We start from the raw sequence: 23,599 nt of genomic DNA on the forward strand, positions 1-23,599 counted from the left end.
CTCTGATTGTGTAAGACAGCTAAGCTCATTCTCTGCTGAGTGTTGACCTGTTGGCTCATCACTTGGTCAACAGATTGGATGTTGATGTTGAATCACTCTCTCACCTATTTAAATCGGTGAGTATGTGGGTCGAGATTCAAAATGATGGTTACTATGTTAGACGAGGCAGATACTGTTTTTTTTTCCGTGGCTGCCAGTCATTGAATGAAAGACTGTTTTTGCCATTTCAGTCACACAGCGAACACGTTCATTGATAATGAACAACCTGAAGAGGACTTGATGATTCAAGCATCCACAGTCTCCACCATTCTTCTCCATCCAGCTGTGTTTTTATGATTCAACCCCCCATGCATTATGACGTTTTCAAAACAATAGTGGGTTTATTATGGAAAAATGTCCACGACATGAGAGAAGGATACTACACCCTTCTTTTCTTCGCTCACTTGTGTTCATGCCAGACAGTGTGGGTGTTGTTGCACATCACTGGTGTCTCCTGTTTTTAAGAGTGCATCAAGCATTAATGCTAATGAGGCGCTGGCTTCCCTAATGAGGAGCTGCTCGTAGACGGGAGCCTGCAGTTTTATGTCCCTCAAAACATGTGAAGGTGGTTTAAGCTCTGAATAGAGCAACTTCCTTTGTCTAGCTGATTTCAAGGGTAAGGATACTATATATTGAGATTCTGTTGGAACAAGGATTTATGTTAAGTATTTTCTTTTCCTCTGGTGTTCCACAATTTACAGACCACTCTTGACGAAGTCATTACTGCTTTCATTTGTTTCGGGAAAAAAAATATGTCCAAAGATCAGCTTTAAAATCTTCAACTGTATCCTCTCATTCTCAGTCAGTGCATTGTAGTGCTCAAAAAGCACAGACTTTTACGCCGGCCTCGCTATGTCCATCGGAGTGCCCGTAAAAAGTTTGTTTACTTCCAGCACTGTCCTGCTATGGTTCCTTCCATCTGATCCGCCACTGATTGTTGCGACATGGAAAACGTGGAGTGGATCACACCGTGCTGAGGCGTTTACAGAGATATATACCACCAGCTCTATCCCACTATAGTCACTATAGAACCGCTTAACACACAATCCCTAAAACAAGAAATCTTTACTAATATACCATAACATTTTAGAAAAAAGTCTTGATTTTATGTTTTTGGTTGAAACATGGCACAAACCTGGGACCACCTTCTGATAAATGAAGTCTGCCCCTCTGGTTACAATTACATGGAGAGTTCACGCACCTTTGGCAGAATCTGGCAAGAGATCTCCAGTTCATCAACCGCTCAGACTTTGAAACTGAGGATGAGCTAGTGGAGCACTGTAACACCTGTCTGGGCAGAATTCTTTACCTTCATGCCCCTGTCAACACACGTGAAGTCATTGGAAAAAAATTTTTTCCCGAAGGAGACCTCCTGAGGGATCAATAAAGTTTTACCTTACCTTACCTTATGTTTCAACGCTCTGCACCCTGGTACACACAGGACCCAAGGACAATAAAAACAGCTGGCTGTGCACCTGAACGCCAACTAAAAAAGGAAAGGGCTCACAGTTCACAAGCTGATATTCCGTGAGCATCAAAAATTCTACTGCCAGTCCCTGAAAGATGTACGGACAACCTTCTACTTCAACCTCATCAGCCACAACAACTCTTCTCTAGAATATAAGACCTCCCAAAGCCACAATTCCCCTCACAGACTCACAACTTCATTGACTTAAGTCAACAACATACACTCTATGTGGCCAACCTCCTCTTCTCCGCCTGTTACTAGTCTGGTACCCCTCTCTTACTTCTCTGATGTCCAGCAGAACAACATAGAGCAGATAATAAGAGGAATGAAGCAGACCACCTGCTGCTTAGACCCCTTCCCATCCACTCTGCTTAGATCACACATCTCCATCATCAGCCCACTTATCACTCAAGCTGTTAATCTATCACTTCGAACTGCTCATGTGCCACCTGTTCTCAAAGCTGCTGTCATCAGTCCCCTCCGGAAGAAAACCTCCCTGGGCCCTGACGACTTTGTAAACTACAGGCCTATTTAAAAACAGTTGCCACACAGCTCCAGGACCAACTCTCACACAAAAAAAACTGTATGAAAAATTTCAGTCAGGCTTTCGATCAGCAAACAGCCCTGCCTAGGGTCATGAACAACATCTTGATGTCATGACTACTGACTCAGTGTCACCATTACTCCTCACTCTCCTGGACCTGACAGCGGCATTTGACACTGTCGACCACACCGTCCTCCTGGAGCATCTCCACAACACTGTGAGACTTACTGACCACGCGCTGCTATGATTCAAGTCCTTTCTCACTGATGGGACTGAACATGTATCACTTGGAGGGTGTAAGTCCAGGCAGCTCCCTGTCACCTGTGGCGTTCCTCAAGTGTCAGTCCTCGGCCCCCCCCAAATGGCTCCCTGTCTCATCCCGGATAAATTCTGCTATTTAGTCATAAATGCATCCACGGACAAGCACATACCTACCTTCAAGATCTCCTCACCCTACAGTCCACCACCCGCACCCTCAGGTCCACAAACACCCTGCTCCTCCAAGTTCCCAGAACTAGGCTCTCCACCATGGCTCTCGCCTCTGGAACACCCTCCCACCGGAACTGAGGGCTACCAAGAGTCTGGGCTCTTTTAAAAAAAGGCCTGAAAACTTTTTTATTCAAAAGGTCTTAATTGTTTATTTTAAAAAATACTTTTAACCTTTCTCTTTTACCTGTTGTAGCAATTAGAGATCTTGTTTGACGAAAAGTGCTATATAAATAAAATGTATTATTATTATATCACATAAATATGATTTGCAAGCCATAAATTGTTTATTTTTATTTTTTAATAATCGATACAGTGCTGTCACATATCGATACACTATTGTGGAAATAAATATCCCTCGTTATTTTCTAACACCCGTAATATTCACACTTCATTATTGCTAGCTGGTGTTCTCATCAGAAATATAAACTATTCCTTACTTGTTTTGCACTCTTTTTGTGGGTGATTGCTTCTATCTGGCAAGTTTGTACATAGAAGTATATATTGCAAGGAATATCTGTTGCAAGTATTTTATTTAAGGAATTTTGCTTTGTTCTGAGAGTGTCTTGCTACAGTGTGACAAGGCGTTAAAGTAAACATCCAACGAATCTGGAAGCCCTTGCTAATAGAGGCTTTACCTAATCTGTTCTTAAGGCTAGTACCTCAGCTTAAGGCTCTGCCCTCAGCCATCGTGCCTCCACTGCCCTGGGAGCTCTTACTGTTTATTTTTACCACACTGCTCAACCTAACGCATCTTACCATCAGCATCGATTTCTCTTCCCTATCACACCTTAGGCCAGTTTAACTACCTGAGACAACACTTAAACCTGACCACCTTGAAAAATCAGTACTCAGTATGAATCTAGAACATACTTATAAGACTCGTACGACAAAGTTTGTCTACCAATTAACCACAACCAATATTAAATGTTATACACATAACGTTTTTATAGCTTAGTAAGATAATTCGCGGTAGCTCTTTCAAATGAAGTATTTTAAGAATAAACATTCCAAAGAAGATACAGTGGTTGATCGGGAACTTGGGAAAATTGCCCATAGGTATGAGTGTGTGCGTGGTTGTATGTCTTTGTGTGCCCTGCGACATACTGGCGTCCTGTTCAGGGTGTCCCCCGTCTCTCACCCGAAGAAATTGGGATAGTCTCCAGACCCACTACGACCCCCATAAGCAGAAAATGTATGGATGACTGGAACTGTTATTATTAAAGTATGCATGATAGTCAACCCTGGGGATGATTGCTAAGAATGTATGAATGATGTTTTATGTAATAGTAATTGCTTCCCCAAATTTAACTGAAATAAATTTCCAAATACGGATTCCAAATCAGTTAAATTAAAATAATGCTGCAGCATAACCCCATACTCGCACCAAAATGGGTTATGGTTTTTGGCAGATGTCAGCAGACCTCAGAGTGTGCCAACTTACAAAACACTGTTCTGTATAGAATCATTTTAAATTGGAGAAGTTAATACTTTTGTATTGTACTACATAAACGTGACTACATTTACAACTGCATGCACTGTCATTGAAGTTATGTTTGTAAACGTCCAGCTGACTGGACCAGCACCCCCCAATTGAGAAAATGAACCAACGTACCATATGTGTTGTCATAACATTCACCCATTGAGTCAGAGAGCTAAACGATTGAATTGAATCCACAAGCTGTCAATTAAAATGGCTGATCTGGTGTTTGATCGACGGATTAAACTAAATTAAATAAGTGAATATGTAAGGCTAGAGCGTCGTCTAAGATCTGATATTTTTGTGGGTGCAGCTTTTCGTATGAATGTTGTATTTTCATTAGTTTTTGTCAGATTAAAATTTAAAAAAAAAACTGACCAAACGCTTTAAACAATGTTGAGAAATCAGATCTTGTTTTTCGAAGACACATTTTATTGTAATTACAAGAGAAATGACCAGCAGAGTTTCCAGCACAGTGTACCAATCCTTTCTAAACAATGACGTGTGAGGTTGCTATTTTATGCACCATCTCGTCTCTTCCCATAGTAGTGATGAAGAATAATATAAGTGATTAGAAAATATGATAACAATCATTTTTCCATTAGTTTTATTTTTTCACTTAGTTTGTGTTTTGTGAAGTCATGGGTGTTAAAGCGAGAAATACTTAAAAAGTCTCAGTATTTCTAATGAAGACACTGTTCTGACTCACTGCTGTAAAGCAGGTTGTGGTACAATAAAGTCGATCATTAAGGTAAATATGGAAAAGTAATGAAAATTTCAAAATGTTACATATTGTTGTTCTAAGCCGGCGGGTTTGTTGGTCGGAAGCTGAGTCAGCAAATAGGTTGTTTGACCTGAGAGCACACTTGAACTCTGATGAGAAGCTGGTGTTTTGTTCCCCTGCTGTAAAATGTTCCTCCTTCGTGGTGTGACACACCCATTTTACTCCAGGAATTGACATTAACCAGACTATTGATTGCTAATCGAGATGTTTTAGTTTTGTTCTCTCTAGAAACAACATTGAATTTATCGTAATTTAGTTGTGCCTTTGATTTAAAGGATCTGTTGCATGCAATATATTCCTTTTTGTTGAGAAAACATATGACGCAATTTTAGATATTCGTTTAAGGATTTTGTGACAACAATTTAGTCAGTGGAACCTGTTTTGTTCTACAAAAGAAAATTAATTAGGAAACCATTCAGACATACAATAAATGATGCTAATACTATTTGTTATCATATGTGGTAAACATATATGCTCTTAAACAAGCACACTTGTATTTTGAGCCCAGTTTTGTTTTACTAATCTTCATCTAGTTGCATTAACAATGAACAATGAAGGGCCTAGGACCGGGCCATAAAATGATAACGTGTAGAAAACATTTTTTTTTTGATAGACAAATTGACATGGCCAATAGAAATTAAGATTTTGTAAATGAGTTGTCTTGATGTGGTGTAGATGCAGAGGACCAGCAGACAAAACTCCACAGCTGGTGAAAGCATTGGTCATGTATAAAAAAAACTGAAGTGCCTCAGTGCACATAGTCCTGTACCTGGCCTCAAAAAAATACCCCCCATGATTGCACACAATTTTACTCTATATAAATAATTACAATGGAATTAGATTAAAAACACATTTTAACAGACTAACAGCTTTCAGCTACATGCTTGATTAACCTCTGTTTCCTTACCCATTGAAAGTGTGTAAAATGTAAAAAAAACAGGGATGACTAATATAGAAAAAGTTTTTTAAATGTTTAATATTGAAATGTATAGCAAGAGCAAAGTGGAAACACTTTTCCAGCAATTACATTTCGGCACCTGCTTAAGTCTACTGTCAATAGATCTGAATCACTAATTAGCATTATTCATTTTTAGTGTTGGGAGTAACATGTTATTAATTAAAACGTTACAGTTACTACGTTACCTTTTGCAGTAACAAGTGGTGTAACTAATAACTTCAAATTCATGACGCGTTTATAATTTCTGTAAAGTCAATTAGCTCACTTGGTAGACCACTGGACCCTGCAGTCACAAGGTTGTGGCTTCCAACCCCACATCCACCATATGCAACACCTGTCAGTAAACAATGGGTTTTTTTATATTTTCATCAGTTTTTAATGTTATTTTGTTGTTGTTTAAATAAAGACTCTCTGTGTTATAGAAAATGTTAAATTAATTATATTCGAAATCACAATTTCTCTCACTGCTCGGTTCCCCTAATATTTTTTCCAAGCGTCCTTCGATTATAATATTTAATGCACCATCATTGTTTAATATGTATTTTATCTGTATTTCTTTATTTCCATCAGGGTTCTTGTATTCATTTATTTTATTTTTTGTACCAGTGTAGTGTCCAACCCTACAAAAAGTCTTTGCACTTTTGTCTTCCTTAAATTTGCCTATTCTCTCTGCCTTACAAAAATGTTACTTTCACAAGTGACTTAAACTAACTGATCATTTCATGTGTTTAATAAATCATTTTAACAAACAACTCTTTCAATTCAAATATCCATCCACATTCTTGTTACCAAGATTATTCCTTGGACATCATAGCCGATATATTACCAATACAAGGTACTTGGGAATCATTACTCGTACATAATTCACTACTTATATGTGTGTTTACTCATTTTAAAACTGGTTACCTATAAAAGTATTTTTTACATGAATTAAATGAATTCAAATAAATAATTGTTTAATAAGCATACTTATTTCACAATATATCAACACATGGGTATGATATATATTGTACCAAATTGTCCAAATATTGTTGCTTTAACCCCCAATCTCTGTTACTATTGGGTTTGTTCTGACACTGTTGTGCCGCAAATCCAGTTTAAGCTTTGCTTCGATCACTGCGGTGTCTGCATTCATATAAGAACAACAGAAAATGATGATTGTTCATTTAAAAAATATGAAATTACAGAAGCTGACAGCCTTTGTATTTCTGGTTAGTTCACCTGGTTGTAATTATTTTCTAGTGCTGCTTTAAATGACTTGATTAACTTGAGGTTTATGGGCCTCTGTGGTCATGGTTGGTAAACATGTGTGCTGTGTAATTTGATCAAACCGTTAATATACTTCAGGTTAAATTGATTGGCCATGACTAACTGTACTGTCTCGCAGCTCGACATTTCTAACATTATAGCGGCAAAAGTTATGTACATAAATATGTTTTTCAGCATCATCATTATCTATAAGACTTTAAAGTGCTGGTCCTAATGATCCAGTCATTGCGTTCTTCCAAGTGCTGTTAGTGCCGCTTTGATTGAAACCATGTCTTCTCTATGCTTCCTCATCACTAATTGGTAAACTTGCCCACGCTACAAAGGCTTTTCATTCTGCAGCGTTATTTGCCTTGTGAGTGCCACAACCCTCGACTGCCTCCTATTTTTTTCCTCTTCCACCATCTCTAATTGTCAGGCAGTTAAAGCTCACGCTGGCATCGACGACACATCTGATGGTACAAGCCGTACACTAACCTACAGACAACAGATTCAGACCAACAGGATCGATGAAGAGCGTCTGAGGATCTCTTGGATATGATTGCCATATTGTTGATGGAAGCTAAAAGTGAAACCAGATAAATTACATTTAAATATTATAACTATATCTTAAGATCAAACATTGTCTCTCTAAATGTTGACTTTAGTCATTTATCAATGCATATCTTCAATCCTTTATTATTCATCTGTGTTTTGTGCATCTATGTATCCTGCCAAGCGAGTGATGGGTATACTCGACTAGATAAAGAGTGTGAGTTGTAGAATAAAGATGGAATTCGTTTTGCAACACCTGTAGGAGACAACAGGGCATTTGACAGGTTCTGCAGCACGTCTCACTCAGCCCCATGTGATGTATGGAAATGCAGGTGTAAATGAATAAAACATTGCTGTCAAATGCAAGAAGTCTGGCTATGCATTCTTGCTACAACCTTCAACAAGAGAGAAGTAGCTTATACATTTATTCATTCCTTTTCTTATACAGGGGATTGGAGCTGCCAGCATATTTAAGAGCACATGTAAAAAATGAAAAACCATTCATATACAGAACTGTTAATAGATAACTATAATAATGGGGTTACCAATAATAAGAGTTGAGTCAAGCTTGAATTAAACGCTTTCTTTGAGGCTACAAAACTTACCATAAAACTATCGCGCTGCTTACTTTGTTAAATCAGCAAACATAAAGTTAAGAGCCGTTTTGTTATTGTTGTATTTACAGATGTTGTCATTGGAAACACGTCAATACGTGGATTTGGTGGGGTCCAGACATTGATGTGAGACTAATGAATCCGTCGGATCAGGGGAACTAGTGAATTGGTGTAAAAAAAAATGGGTCTGATAATGTTTAATTGTCATCATCATTCCAATATGAAAACGGGTGTTGTTATTTAGTGGTGAAACAAGACAAATGTGTTTAAATGTACAGGGAGGTATCATCAGGTGCATGAAAGGGTGAAAAATTGAAATGAATCCAGAGACGAGTACTTGTGGCGTCAATATAAAATTTCATGCAGTGAAAGTTGTAATGTCACTACCTCACGTCAACACATTTATAGGTGTATTATTTATTAAAAAAATGTTTTAATTTGAACATAAATCTGCAGTTTTTAGAGACTCTGAGCTTGAAATTTGAGTAAAATTAACAATGGACGACTAAATGACAAGAAATTTATGAATCATTTAATTTTTTAACAATGATTATTTATAAATACTAATGTAAAAAGTGCCTCAAATAAAATATGTAAATATTCAAATTATTTTATTTCATGTTAACTATATATTCAGTTGTTACAAAACATTTCATGCTGATACTTGTTTTCTTTCTTTGTCAGCCCTGGTTTCACCGCCTAATATAGTATTTATTTTATAATATTTCTTCCTCCATCAGTAATGTATTACTCTAATAGGTATCCTGCAACAATTCATTTTGCATTGAAGTGATAAATTATTTTTATATTAAAGAGATAATTAATTACGTAATTGCATGTTAATAGAGACACAGTCTTAAACTTTATTCAGTTGATTTAAAGTTAAATTGTTTAGTGTTCTGTTCACACAAACACTAGATGTTTTCTATCTTTGTACAAAAAGTATGATTACACCATAAAACATAAACAAAGAGACTGACTATTACTCTTGTAAAGTTGTGTAAAGCTGCATCACCTTTAGTTTAAAAAGATTGTGATTTTATAAATTCACAGGAGCAGTTAGCACACTCAGCTGCCATACAATATGCCGTTATCTCTTCGCTGCTAAACTGCTTCTTACATTTACACTGTATGGGTAAGCAGACAAAAACAATCTCATCGTGTCATGAAAGCGCATCTTTGGATATCTCATTCTGAAACATAAAACTAGATATTTAAGTTAACTTTAAAATATGTTTTGCATTCAACATTTTGGACTAAAAATAATTTTGTAAAGAATATTTTCTTCATAAATTCAACATCGCGTTATTGAATCTTTAACTTGTGCACCAATCAGAAACCTTTTTTTTTTTTTTAAAGCTTTCAAGTATGTATAATATTAGGCGCTGCAGAACTGCTGCCTTGGTGCTTGGTTCTGTTTTTCTATTACTTACTTTGTGTGTTATATCAGTTCATTATTTTATTCTGTACCGACACCACAGTAGCAATAAAGGTTTCTGATTCTGATTATTCAACACTTTTAATTCATTCATCTCATTTAATCGGTTGCTTTTTATAAATAAACAATAGAACATAGTTAGAACGTAAACCATACTTTAGTGCCAGTTGGAGATGATCAAAAGATTGCCTTTACTTTGAAGTGATACTTAATGTTTCTACTTTCTTTTGCGGCCCAAAAAACAAATGTTTTTTTGGTATCCTTTTGTCGCCTCTGGGTCTAGGTAAACGAGCTCGATCAAAAAGCCACAGCTTCATAACATATGACATACATTAGTTTGGAGCTTACCTCCGTTAACCTTTTGCTGTTCACCAATCGCACACATCTTTCCCAGAAAACCAACTGTGACCTAGGAAAGAATAGTCAAGCAGTGTAATGGGAATTTACTTTCTCTATATTTATTTGAAAGAAATTGGCTGTTGGTCTGCATGAGACCTTTTCCACCATTTGAAAAGGCCTGGACAAGTCACCCTATGTTAAAATGGAATTTAAATTAAATACTTAGAATAAATATTTGGATATGCAGTCATTGCCCAGTTCTGAACCAGCAAAAAAGACTCACTGCTTTATTAGCCAAACATGTTTTCTTTTTAGTTGTGTTTTGATCATAAAGCTCTAATCTCTCAGCCTCCAAACCTTTGACCTTTTTCTCATGGTAGTAAAAGGATTGTGTGGGTGGCTCAGAGCCGATTACGAAGAGGATGGAGGAGAGGGCAGGTAGAATATATGAAGCCTCTCTTGTTGCTTCTTCTGCGTCTTTTTGCATCATGATAAAGATGTCTCCTTGCTTCCTGGGCTCACCTCAAATATCACAAGTGTTGATTGCAACTGGAGCTCATGCCGACAGGGAACTGCTTCTATTTTTATGTTCCACCTCTGTTCATATGACAGGGGGTATATCCTTCTGTAGCCACATTACTGTAGTGTCTGTTCAATGCATAAGATTGAATGAAAAGAAGCCTGAATTAGCTCTGAATCAAAAATGTACTGTAACTATATAATTTAAGGACATAATAGCTTGTTAAATTTTAATAATATACTAGTCATATTTTGTTTGTTGCAAGGTTTGAACATTTGAGTTAGAATCAATTAACTATGGGTGATAGAAAATATTTATATGGCAAAATATTGCGATGTTCTTTTCCACGATACTGTATAGATTTTTTTTAGATTTTTTTTTCATTTGTGGCTTTCAAATAGTATGTTTTGTGGTACCATAGTTAATTCTTGGTTTATAATTCAAGTGTGTGTAACACAAAAGAGTTTTTTTGCAGTCACAAATAACATTCAAATATTCATACTTTTTGGGATGCAATTAAACTTCAGTCGGCTAGATGACAGCAGTCAATACATACTCCACAGCTTTAGGAACATTGAAATCCAGCGATGACTGAGGACGAGAGGATATAGTAGACTCCTGCAGCTTTTTAAGGCTGATGTTTGGAAATATTTTGATTTCAAAAGCAGTTACGACTTCTTTAAGAGTCAAATTAATGTACATTTTTCAACACCAGAGTACTTAATTGGTACTACAAATATATAGTTTTTTCCTACAGTATTGTATTGCTTATGTATCATGATACGTATCATGTGGCCAGATACCTCTGGTGATCGCCTTTGAGAAATGAGGTAATAATTAATAATCTTTACTTGTAGAACTACACTTTAGGCCTTAGGTTCTAAATTAAGTATCTGCAGAAAGTCAACTAAAATATGTTGAATAAAAAATGTAAAATGCAATTACCATCCTATGAACATATTTATATTCTGCCACTGTATTACTGACCCATAACTTTTGAAGCACAACAAAAGGTATATTTTGCTTGAGCTAACTTGGCACAAGATGCGGAACACAGCCACTATGATGTTAAGACTGTTGCGTCAATGTGTGTTTGATAAAGGTTTTAACATTAACTTTTATTTTTGTTGAACACATCTTTTATCATCATGTTAAACCCTGTCAACGGCTCATGAATGAATGTACATTGTATGTCTCTCCATTAACCACTGTTGTCTCTCTGTACTGGGAGAAAGCCTGGTGAAAATAGGCTCGTTCTTTGTTGTAGAACAAGTGGATCAAAAACAATTCAGAGGTGGGGGGGTGTCCTGAAATATGGAACATGGCACAGAGAGAAAATGTGAAGTGTCAAAGGGGGGTTAAAATGAGGCCTTGCGGCCAAGCCCTGTACTGTGAAGACTTCCAAAGGGCTAAGGTACCTACAAGGGTAAAAGAGGTCGCAGTCATTATTGATATGATAATATAAATATAAGCAAAGAGTAAATTAAGTGGATTTCGACCTCAGGGAGTGGACATTTGCTTGATAATTATAGTAGCAATATGTTGTTTACAGTATGTTTGAATCTTAATCAGGTTTTCTGGCAGTAATTTATTTTATTGAACATTCTTATGACTTGAAAAAAGTACCTCAATTATTTATTTCCTTTGCCTAAATCTGTTGCCCACAGAGATAAAATAAATATTTTTTGACCTAATCGTATGTAAACGTGTGCTTTTTTCTTCCAACAGCTGTGCCATACCCTCCACAACACAAACTTACCACAAAAGAGTTATTTCAGGATGGTAAACCTAACGCCGAGCTGCTCCGGACACACCTGGTGAAGGAAGGCCGAGTAGAAGAGGAGGTGGCCCTGAAGATCATCAATGATGGGGCTAACATCCTCCGTCAAGAGAAGTGCATGCTGGAAGTAGAAGCACCAATAACGGGTAGGAATAAAGAAATAATATTCCTGTTGTGTCTCCTCAGATAGTTTAAATCTGACGGATTTACATTTTCATCTTTTATTGTTAAGAGTACACACCGTATGACATCTAAGTTTGTATTAAATGAGAATCTATTTCTTAAATGAAATCATGTTATTAAGTCATTGTAAATCAGCAAATTATGATTATTTTAGATTTGGTTATTGTTTTTTTCAGTAAAAGAAAATTATCATTACATTAAAACTGTGGCTAGAGACTTTTGTTACCACAGACTGTACTGGACCGCATCTATCTTTGCAGTGGATCATACCAGATCTGTCTCTTATGTGTGATGATAAAATAAATTATAAAAAAGGAAAGCAGCTTAAGTTCTCTTCAAACTTAGTTAAAACCAGACACCATTTTGCTCCATTACTCTAGGCTAATAAATCATATTAAATGTGTTAAATGGCTGATTAATGACTTGTTGCAGATCTGGTATATTCTTAGTTTTCATAATTGTTTTTAAATGAGGCATTTGCTGTGTCTCGCATAAATGAATCAAACAACTTTTATTTTGTCTTTCGGCAGTGTGTGGGGATGTCCATGGACAGTTCTTTGACCTTATGAAGTTGTTTGAAGTCGGAGGTTCGCCCAGTAACACACGCTATCTCTTTCTGGGGGACTATGTAGATCGAGGATACTTCAGTATCGAGGTAAGCTTCTGCTTCTGGGCCTTCTGTACATGTCTTGTGTAATTCTGGGTTTCCCATTGCTGCAAGGATTAAATGGGGTTACTGTGCTAAAGAGCAAGGCCGGTCAACCGGCTCATTGTGTATCACAAGATGTTTGTAATTCCTATTTCAGTGTGTAGTGCTGCTGCTCAAAGTTGTGTGTCTTGGCCAAATCTCTTTTCACAATGACTCCAAAGGGCACAGTTCACCTATGCTGATTGGAACAGTTAAAAATAAGATGTTTGGAACAGAGTGGACAGCAGTGGCCTTGAGACTCCAGGCTGTGTGCAACCGTGATCCAGACAGTTTGTGACCTACTTTCATGAGCAAGCTCCTTATATACACACAAACTTTTAAACAACCTTTGTGGTATTTGTTTGCCTATAAACGAAATATCTACTATACATCATGAAGTAAGCTCTTATTGTTGTGATTCATTAATACTTAACCCGAGTATTACATTTCCCAGGGCCAAACTATATACCTGGTCTGTTGGTATAGGCTGTCAATGCAAAATAATGAAAACATGAATAAAAAAAAACATAATTTGGAAATTCATACAAGAAGAAGGAATAAAAATATGATATTAAAAGGATATATAATATGTTGAACATGCCGTGAAACAAAAAAAAACACCAAAGGAAGTATTTGATTTTGTTTTAATTAATGGACTGTTCATATTATTTGAAGATTTTTATTATAAATCAATAATTTGTACAACATGAGAGTTGGGGATGGAACACGTGCCAAGACATAGTCAGAGCTTCAATGTGTTTCTACTTCATATTTCTGGCAACATATTTTGCTTTTCTACAATTCCACTACTCCAATCTGCCATTTTGATTCTCCACCAATCCCATAGAGAGATTAATGTACTTATTTGTGTCTGTTAACAAAAAAAAAAAGTCTTAGTTGCACAGCTGTTTTCAAAACGTGCATGGTGGTCTTGAAGACCCTTATCAATCATGAATACCCAAAAACAAGGGTTATCTACTTTTTTGACCACCACACATTGATCACAGCTCAATTTGTAAGTAGTAATTCCCATTGTAATAAGTAGTTATATGTTAAACAATTCTTAAGACTCCTTATGCCTGCACAATATGTGCTGTTTACTATCAGTTAATCTCTACATACTTGTTTCACAGCAATTATGACGTCTTGCATTTGCAAAATACTTTTTTTCACTTACTGTTCAAAGATGAGGTTTCTAGTATAGTTTATATACCTTCTATATATCTTCTCTCACCCGGGACACCCCTTGTTCCAACTGCTCCCATCCGGCAGAAGACTGATACGGACCAGAAAATAACGATTTTTCAGAGTCAAGTACTTTGGTACTACAAATATATTGTTTTTCCTACAGTATTGCAATATAATGTATTGTTGGCAATAAAAGTTTTCTGATTCTGATTCTAGGTCCTTATTGCAGAAATTTATAGAATCAAAACTAATTTGCAGACAACAAAAGCGTGTTTAAAATGAATCATGCTCTCCACCCACTCCATCCACTAAACAATTTCCCAGAGACCTCCAGAGGGATCAATAAAGTTTTATCTATCTATCTACACTGATTCACCCTCACTTTGAACTTGACCACATCCTAGTAAGAGATAAAACCTCTATGATACCCATCCCAAAATCATCTGGTATCGAATCATAGCCCTGGGAATCAGAATTAAATTCAGTCGTGGGAAAACCAAAGTTTTATATTTGTTGTATAAAATCTTTTTTTCTGATTTAAATTAATTTTTTTATTCAGCCAATAAAGTACAACACTTTCTTCTTGCTCCCAGTAGCAATAGTCCCAGACCTCTAGTTTCATCAGACATCTACTCAATCACATTAGCAGTTTAAGAAAATGCATTACTGTGCTGCACATTGATCCTGCCACTCTGTCATTGAAGACACCACATGTTGCTCATAAAACAACTGCAGGATATCCTGTCTGTCACTGAACACATAATGGTGTTATGATTTCCTGCATCAGTCTTACTTACGACTCCCTGATTCTCTTATAGAGGTACTGCCTGGCCCCTTAGTTTGTTGTCACACCTTCATGTTCAATGTTCAAAATGAGTCATCCACACTTACATCTTTAGCATTCACTTTTATTGTAATTGATCTGCTTATTTACTTTTACTTATTTACTTTTATTGTTATTGGTCTCTTATATTGTTCTATTTTCATAATAATGCTACAGGACAAAATGTGTCTGTCCTTAAGAACCTACTTTAAAATGTGTAAGAGCTCCACAGAGTGCTGCTAAAGCACTTCTATTTTATCTGCATCCCATCCGGGATACATTCACACCATAAAATACCTAATTTAAAGCACAACAAACAAAATTGTCCTGTACAGAAAGCCACTTTGGTGTTGGTCACATCGATGCCCTGCAAACATCAGGCTTTTTTGGGTGAGTACGGGGCTTCATCCTTTCCACAATACTACAGCTTTGTGTCATGAGCTTCAAAATTGTTATTTTATTATAGAAAGTATTTGTTTTAGGCTTCTCTATTCTCTATTCAAAATAAAGCACACAGCGTATTGTATGGCGTTTTATTTGTGTCTATTTGTTGAGCACGTGCAGTAAGACATCTTGAGCACCTGAGAATATGTTTTGTAATAAATCTCACTTTGCGCATGCTTTTGCTGCTTTACGAGTGCTCAACTTCATCTCCCTGCACGCTCTCGGATTTTCTTTTTATGATCGCTCAACTTCTACACAGCGCTTCATTTGTACCAATGAACCAACCAATCACAGATACCGGAGAAAGCTTGTTTCTGATTGGCTGTTTGGTTTCCAACAGCAACAAGGTGCTGGGAAAAATGTTGCATTCAAGTGTTTCTGGTCATTTAACAGTACCGCGGTGAAGTTAGTTTGATATTGGATATTTGACAGACATTCGTTCCAGCAACCGCCGAGTCATTGTCCACCCGAAGAGAGCTCATTGAAAGCGGCTGATAGAACTGCCAAGAGTCGCTGACGCTCCAGCGTGCGCTAGGGACGGTCAATGAATTTTACTTTGACAATCGTTAACATATGAAAATTAATAAAAAATAGTTTGAGAGGTGCATTGTAAAAACAATGAATATATATTAAAAATATGATATGATAGAGCTCATTAAAACAGAAACATCTCAGTTTCAAATAATTGTTATTCGTCCAACAGAAACAATTGTATGTGCATTTAAGCAAAAATGCATGTGCATTAATTTGGGCACCCCAAATAAATAGTTCCATTCATATTTAGTAGAGCCTCCTTTTGCTGCAAGAACAACCTGTAGACACCTTTTATAGCCACAGACAAGTCCCTGAAGTCTGGTAGGTGGTATTTTGGCCCATTTCTCCATACAAAACGCCTCCAGTTTAGTCAGGTTTCTTGGCTTCTCATGACAGCCTTCTTCAAATCATTCCATACATTTTCAATGATGTTAAGGTCTGGGGACTGGGATGGCCATTCCAGAAGAGAGTACTGTAAACCTTTAACAAGGTTTACAGTCCCTATACTAGCGACACAGCCCAATAACATAATGGACCATCAACCAAATTTCACAGCATTCTTCTCATGGAATTGAATGGGTTTTTTTCGCCATGCATAACGCCTCTTGTTCTGACCAAATGATTATATCTTAGTCTCATCTGACTGCATACAATGAGATGATGGAAACTGCCAGATCTGATTACATTCGGAAACTGGTAACAGTAAATAAGAAAAACCCAAAAGTGCTGTTTGACACAATCAATAGTCTCGTGTGTCCTGCTGCTCCAATCACCCCTGTCTTCTGTGAAGCTGACAGCATTGCATTTTTGAGATTTTTCACTGACAAAATTAAGTTGATCAAAGAGAAATTCCCTCCCCTTTTGTGTGGAACCCCTACTGTCACTGAGCCTTGTGTACCTCATTTAACGGTGTGACTCTGGCCGATATTTACTCACTGGTGAGCAAGATGAAACCCTCCCCTTCCTCGTCAAACGTCCGTCCGTGTAGGCTCTTTATTAAAGGGTTTGCTGTAAATGGCCCTTGGGTAACCAAAATGGTAAAGCTCTTCCTTTTTTTCCCAATGCATTTAAACATGCCATTGTGGAGCCTTTACTCAAAAAGCCAGGCTTAGACCTGACTAAACTCAGTAATTTCAGGCCTATTTCTAAGCTTCCCTTTTGTCAAATATCTTAAAGAGGGTGTTTGAGCAGCTATCGTTATTCCTGGATCAGAGCGACATCCATGAGAAGTTTCAGTCAACTGAAACTTTCAAGTTTCAATCAAATCAGCAGCTCTGTTGTGTGGAGTTCCTCAAGGTTCTGTTTTAGGTCCTTTATTATTTTTGCTGTTCTTGATTCCCTTGGGGAAAATCATTCAGAGATTACCTGATGTTTCTGACCACATTTTTGCTGATGACATCCAGCTCTACTGCTCATTTGATCCAACTGAGCCCCAGAGGCTGAACAGCTTTGTCAATTGTTCGCTAGAAATCAAACAATGGCTGAGTGAAAACACTTTGCAGCTAAATGTGGACAAAACTGAAACTCTGGTTATTGCACCTGATGATAGGGTTCCAGGGTTGAGTCAGTACTTGGGTGACTTAGGCCAGTCTGTCAAATACAACACGCAGGTTTCTCAGGCTCAGAACTGCAGAAAACTGACCAGAAACTGTTTCCTTCAACTTAGAAAAATCTCTAAACTTGATGTAATAATAATCCATGCGTTTGTGTATTCTCGTTTAGACTATTGTAACAGTTTATTTTAAGTAGGAGATGCCTGCAGTTAATACAAAACTCTGCAGCGAAAATTCTGACCTGCTCTGGTAGAAGAACTCACATTTACTCGATCTTTAAAACTCTTTACTGGCTGCCAGTTTATTTCAGGATAAATTTTAAAATTATTGTTCTTACTTTCAGAGCTATTCATGGTCAGGCTCTTGCTTACATCAGTGATCTGATCCAGCCTTACACCCCAGCTCGGGCTCTGAGGTCTGTGGATCAGAACCTGCTGATGGTTCCATGCACATACTTCTGGACCAGAGGAGAGAAATCCTTCCAGGCTGTTGCTCCTAAGCTTCACTTATGTGTGCAGGCTTTTCCCTGATTTTATGGGACTCCTGTGTTTGTCTTTTGTGTCTTGACCTTTCAAAGTATATATTTTAACTGTGTATTGTTTTTCATTGTTAAAGCGCTTACTTACTTACTACTTACTTTACAAGGACTGTACTCGTGGCCTTCCACAGTCGATACCTAATTTATTTTACCCTTCTCCTTATTCTTGTTAATTAATTATCTTAGTTAATATGTCAATGGAGAGTTGTCTAGATGCCCCCATGTTGCCACTCTCTAAAAAAGAACCTAGGACAAGCACAGCCAGCAATCACCTCTGTTAAACAGCCTTTTTCCTAACCTCCACTTTTATTTTTGTCATTTATTGTTCTTACCTCTTTTCTGATTTTTTTTATGTTTTCTATTTTTTATTGTTTACTCAAAGCATCCTACCTCATGCTGGCCTGTGCACTTGACACATTTCCCTCCCTTATAAAAAGTTTCTTTCCCTATTAAAAAAAATACTTTGGAAGTAACAATTAACTTAAGGTAACTGAAATAAGCCTAGACAACATAAGAACGGTAAAGTTGGATAGGAATTGAGCTTTCATGAAAAAAGGAACGTGCATCTGGTTTTCAAACTTGTTAAGATATTATGTACTACCTGAATATTACTTGCATCATATAGGTAAAAAATTTGAACTTTTGTGTGAAAAATGTACAGTACCTTTTTCCAAATAAGTAAACGACCTGCAAAAAGTTATTGAAAGTCCTTGATAAATTGTTTTCAGAAAAAAAAGGTAGTGTGTATGCTCAGATCAGCCAATGGTGCTTTGTGCCATTTCCTCTTTGTCCTCCTCCTCCACTCCTGACTGGAATATAGTAGCTGTCTGGAGAGCAGCGGCTTCTCATTAAAGCCTTTGTCAGTTTCTAACCACTCTGAACCATGTCTGCTTCACCGCCACGTACAAGACATCAGGTCTCTCCCCCGCCCTGCTCTTATTTCTCGCCTACTTCTCCTAATAATGACAGAGTAAGAGACATTCTGGTTACCTTGGCATCGTGTTCCCGGAGTTTATAAGGTTGTATTCAAATGTTCTTTTAGAAGTGGCATCTCAGTGCTCTTATTTGGCCAGAGTGTTTATCAATTTGATTATTGCTTTTTGCAGGAACATTACTGAGAATACATCATTCTTATTTCAAAATTCGAGTATATGCCCAAGTAGGTTAGTGTTAAAACACTATTTCAATATTTATGTTGTATGCATGTCTGCACCTATTCTTAAAAGGTTTGTTCAGTCTCTCATCTACAGAAAGTTAAAATTAATTCAAATTTACTGCAGAATCTCTACACCAGCATTAATTCAGTTCTCTGCTAATTTGATAGGATTGTTTTAAAATGTTATATTAATGTATTAATATCAGGTTCTGTGTAAGACTTTCTAGTTCATATACATTTTTATTGAATTAATGATATTATCTGTTAACAATGGTGACACATTTAACCTAATATTTAAAGTATTATTATTATTTAGAATCTTCAAATTATGTTGGCATTCTAATAAGATCCGAACATTATTCATAATAAATAAAATAAAATGAGTTTTGAAATATGAAGGTACAAAACATGAATAGACATAAACATAAACATAAACATAAAACTACAGTCTAGAAAGGCGCTTTAGAAATAACCATTACTTACATGATTTTAGTTAAATAAACCAAAGGAATATAGCATTATTTTTGATACAACTTACCCAGCATCCTACAGCACTTTTAAGAAGCAAAAGAAAGAAAATAACCTCTTACTTTTTGTCCTTCCCAGTGTGTTCTCTACCTCTGGTCTCTCAAGATCAACCACTCCAGCACATTCTTTCTCCTGAGGGGGAACCATGAGTGCCGGCATCTCACAGAGTACTTCACCTTCAAACAGGAATGTAAGTCTAATTTTTGTTCTTACCACATATACAAGGTCAGGGACTACTATTCTGTTCGTCCACAATGTTTGTTTGTACATCACATTTCAACTGCTTTCTCTTTCCTGTCCTTCTTTCATATGGTTCTTAATTATTATTTTTTTTCTCTGTTTTCCTTTGTCCATTTTGTGAGTATTTCTCGTTACTTAAAGAGCAACCAATGTGAAAACCCATCTCTCCTAAATTACTTACATATTTCAAATGTCCAGTGTTCTATTATGCAGTAAGTCCCTCATCATGATGACGTTATTACTTTCTATTATCTACTTTCTACTACTTTAAGTTCTCCCCCGTCTGAAATCTTGGCGAAGGAGAGGTAACTAGAACAGAGTCCATTATTACGTAATAATGGTCTTCACTCCTCCAGCCAGCTGTAATCACGACCTACTTTGTTTATCCAACGAGTCTCTTGAAGGTGGAGACTTCCAGGATTATAAAACATATTGACCAACATCTCAGCTTGACCAATCACACCAGAGTGTGTGTGGTTTTGGTAAACAAGATTCAATCTCCAGAAAAACAAAGGGTTTTCAGTGTGCGGGGAAAAGAGAGTTTTGTACTAACAGACACTTACTGATGAGTACAATAGAAGAGGTCGAAGATCAGTTTATGAGACTCTTAAATCAACATATTAGTTAATCTCGAAATAATATTTTAATTTAATACATATTTTGTATATTTTGTTTAAAATAAATTATTTTAAAAAAGGCTTGTTTTGTGGCCTTGATTTATTTAATTTTATGGTTATCCTTACTGACCCGACTTTTCCAATATCATTTTGTCTTGATGAAGATCTGTCTTTTAACATCTTCATTTGGTTTCAATCATGTCCCATCCAGGTGCTTTATGTGGCTCTAATTCCTATGATTATTTTTCATCTAAAAGCCATACATTTGTAATAAAGTCAAACTAAAAGTAATCTAACAACCATCACTAACATCAATTTATTTTCTATAACAGGTAAAATTAAATACTCTGAGCGAGTGTACGACGCCTGCATGGAGGCTTTTGACTGTCTGCCACTGGCTGCTCTGCTCAACCAACAGTTCCTGTGTGTGCATGGAGGACTCTCTCCTGAAATAAATTGCCTAGACGACATAAGAAAAGTAAGTGAGCTTTACATTGAATGTAAACATAACATGATGTGTTCACTGTGTGCTCTGCAGTTAGACAGGTTTAAAGAGCCCCCTGCGTTTGGGCCCATGTGTGACTTGATTTGGGCCGATCCAGGTGAAGACTACGGTAGTGAAAAGACGAGCGAACACTTCAACCACAATTCAGTTAGAGGATGCTCCTATTTTTTCAGGTACTGATTCTTGGTTGCATATCATTTTTTGAAACTGAAATTTACAGTATTATTAGCTTCCTTTACCACTAGGTTTTAGTATAAGTGATAAGATATATTAAGTATATATTCAAACATTTTTTTTTGTGATAAGAAGAACAGTCATGGTCGAATTTTGGCACTCTAATTGTATTACCTCGCCCCATCGATTCATTGAGTGCAGCATCTGCTTCCTTCTTCAATCGATCACCTTTTACGTAAAAGCTGCATCATATCCATTTCTCTGTGTTTTCCATTACAAGGGTGTGTGCATGATGCACAAATTGACTCTTTCAAACCAAACCAAACAGTGCATTATCTCTTCTGTCCCACTCTTGATCATCATAAGCTGCAGTTTTAAAAGCTTGTGGCCACACAAATGGCTCATAGTGCGGATATTACTTTCACAAGAAAGTATCATAATTATGTTAACCCCATATTTTGCTATGAGACAAGCGTTCGCATTTACGCTTCTCATTAAGAATCAGGAGGAATATGACATGCTAGCCAACCTAGCTACAGGTTTCTAAGTCACACTTGACCTCAAAATGTATCACATAGTTACACACATCTTTCCAACCATTAAAAACATGCAGGGGAACTCTTCCATTGAATGGGAAATGTAAAAAAGGCATATTTAGACAAGAGAAGTTACTCAAGATAGGATAAGATTTTAAAAATGCAACGTGATACATGGATACATCACTCAAACTAAAACAAAGTAACAAAATAACATGGCACAAGCAAAGGTGATATTAAATCAATATTATAAATAATAGCAAGGAACAAACAAATATATCTGTCAAGGTCAGTGTTTGCAGTATTTTGCAAGACATCTAAAATCTAGGACAAGCAAAAATAAGAAAAATAAAGGTATAAAAGAGAAGGATTGACTTGGAAAGTCCTCTGCCAGTTCTCTGTCTGGCCTCATTTATTTCTGTGCTCTAAATTGACTGAATAAATACATGAACCTCGACTCTGGCTGTTTTGCATCTTTAAACTCAACACCCCACAGGGCATTTTAGGAGAATAAATGAGAAAATAAATCATGAGCAGATTACTTTGAGACACTTCTTTCAAACTAATCTCTCTGCCTCTTTCTGTTTGCAGTTACTCAGCAGTGTGTGACTTTTTGGTAAATAATAACCTGCTCTCAGTAATAAGAGCTCATGAAGCACAGGATGCTGGGTAAGCCTCACACGAGCGATCCTTATCCATTAAAAATGTTCTCATCATTCGCGTTGAACGAGTCTGTATCTGCCAACAGGTATCGGATGTACAGAAAAAGTCAGACAACAGGCTTCCCATCGTTAATTACCATTTTCTCAGCTCCAAATTACCTCGATGTCTATAACAACAAAGGTAACTCTAAATAACTGTTCTTGGTCCATGTCTTAACAACACATCTTTTTTGTTTGTGTTTTTTCTCATGTCTCAGCTGCTGTGTTGAAATACGAGAACAATGTGATGAATATTCGGCAGTTCAACTGCTCACCACATCCGTACTGGTTGCCCAACTTCATGGATGTCTTCACCTGGTCTTTGCCTTTTGTGGGAGAGAAGGGTGAGTCCTTTTAGTTTAGCTAGTTGAGGGTGAGAAGCAAGGGAGCATCACAATTCAATGATTTCATATTATCTTACATTTGCTTCTCAGTGACGGAGATGCTCGTCAACATTTTAAACATTTGCTCCGACGACGAGCTCATGTCCGAGGGAGACGATCTCTATGAAGGTGAACACATTTATTTGATTTCCTTTTTAAAACCACACTATATTGTAACAATACCTATTCAAACGGCATGTGTAAACCACAAGTTCTGAAGGTGTTTCTGTTTTTTTTCCAGGTGGGACCTCAGCGATGCGTAAGGAGGTGATTCGGAACAAGATCCGAGCTGTGGGCAAAATGGCCCGAGTCTTCTCTGTACTCAGGTCTGATAAGTCATATTTTTTTTAATTTACTTGTATTGCCCCTCAAGCAATGTGCACACAAGTGAACATGGGTCAGAGTGAGCTCAGAAGAACAAGGGCGAGGTTTGAGAGGGTCCTCAATGAAACTCACTGTAAAACCAAATGTTCTAATTCAAGTCAGTGAATGATGCACTTTACTGTGTGATGACATCATGTGACATCATCATCATTAGCTGCTGCTGCTCTAAAATGT

General features: G+C 37.0%; 1 protein-coding gene across 3 annotated transcripts in view; it reads left to right on the forward strand.

Moving 5' to 3' along the window:
- The window catches only part of ppp3cca (protein phosphatase 3, catalytic subunit, gamma isozyme, a), a 33,547-nt gene that overhangs the window by 4,320 nt on the left and 5,628 nt on the right, over positions 1 to 23,599 (forward strand). For all 3 annotated transcript variants that reach the window (XM_087797747.1, XM_087797755.1, XM_087797763.1), the window contains exons 2-11: positions 12,199 to 12,396; positions 12,964 to 13,088; positions 19,964 to 20,075; positions 21,075 to 21,220; positions 21,281 to 21,420; positions 22,549 to 22,626; positions 22,706 to 22,800; positions 22,877 to 23,002; positions 23,093 to 23,170; positions 23,283 to 23,367. In XM_087797747.1, the coding sequence (XP_087653873.1) occupies positions 12,199 to 12,396; positions 12,964 to 13,088; positions 19,964 to 20,075; positions 21,075 to 21,220; positions 21,281 to 21,420; positions 22,549 to 22,626; positions 22,706 to 22,800; positions 22,877 to 23,002; positions 23,093 to 23,170; positions 23,283 to 23,367 (1,183 nt within the window). The remainder of the gene's footprint in view (positions 1 to 12,198; positions 12,397 to 12,963; positions 13,089 to 19,963; positions 20,076 to 21,074; positions 21,221 to 21,280; positions 21,421 to 22,548; positions 22,627 to 22,705; positions 22,801 to 22,876; positions 23,003 to 23,092; positions 23,171 to 23,282; positions 23,368 to 23,599) is intronic.

The sequence above is a fragment of the Callionymus lyra genome, chromosome 1, assembly GCF_982586985.1.
Source record: "Callionymus lyra chromosome 1, fCalLyr1.hap1.1, whole genome shotgun sequence".
In the NCBI taxonomy this organism is placed as follows: domain Eukaryota; kingdom Metazoa; phylum Chordata; class Actinopteri; order Syngnathiformes; family Callionymidae; genus Callionymus; species Callionymus lyra.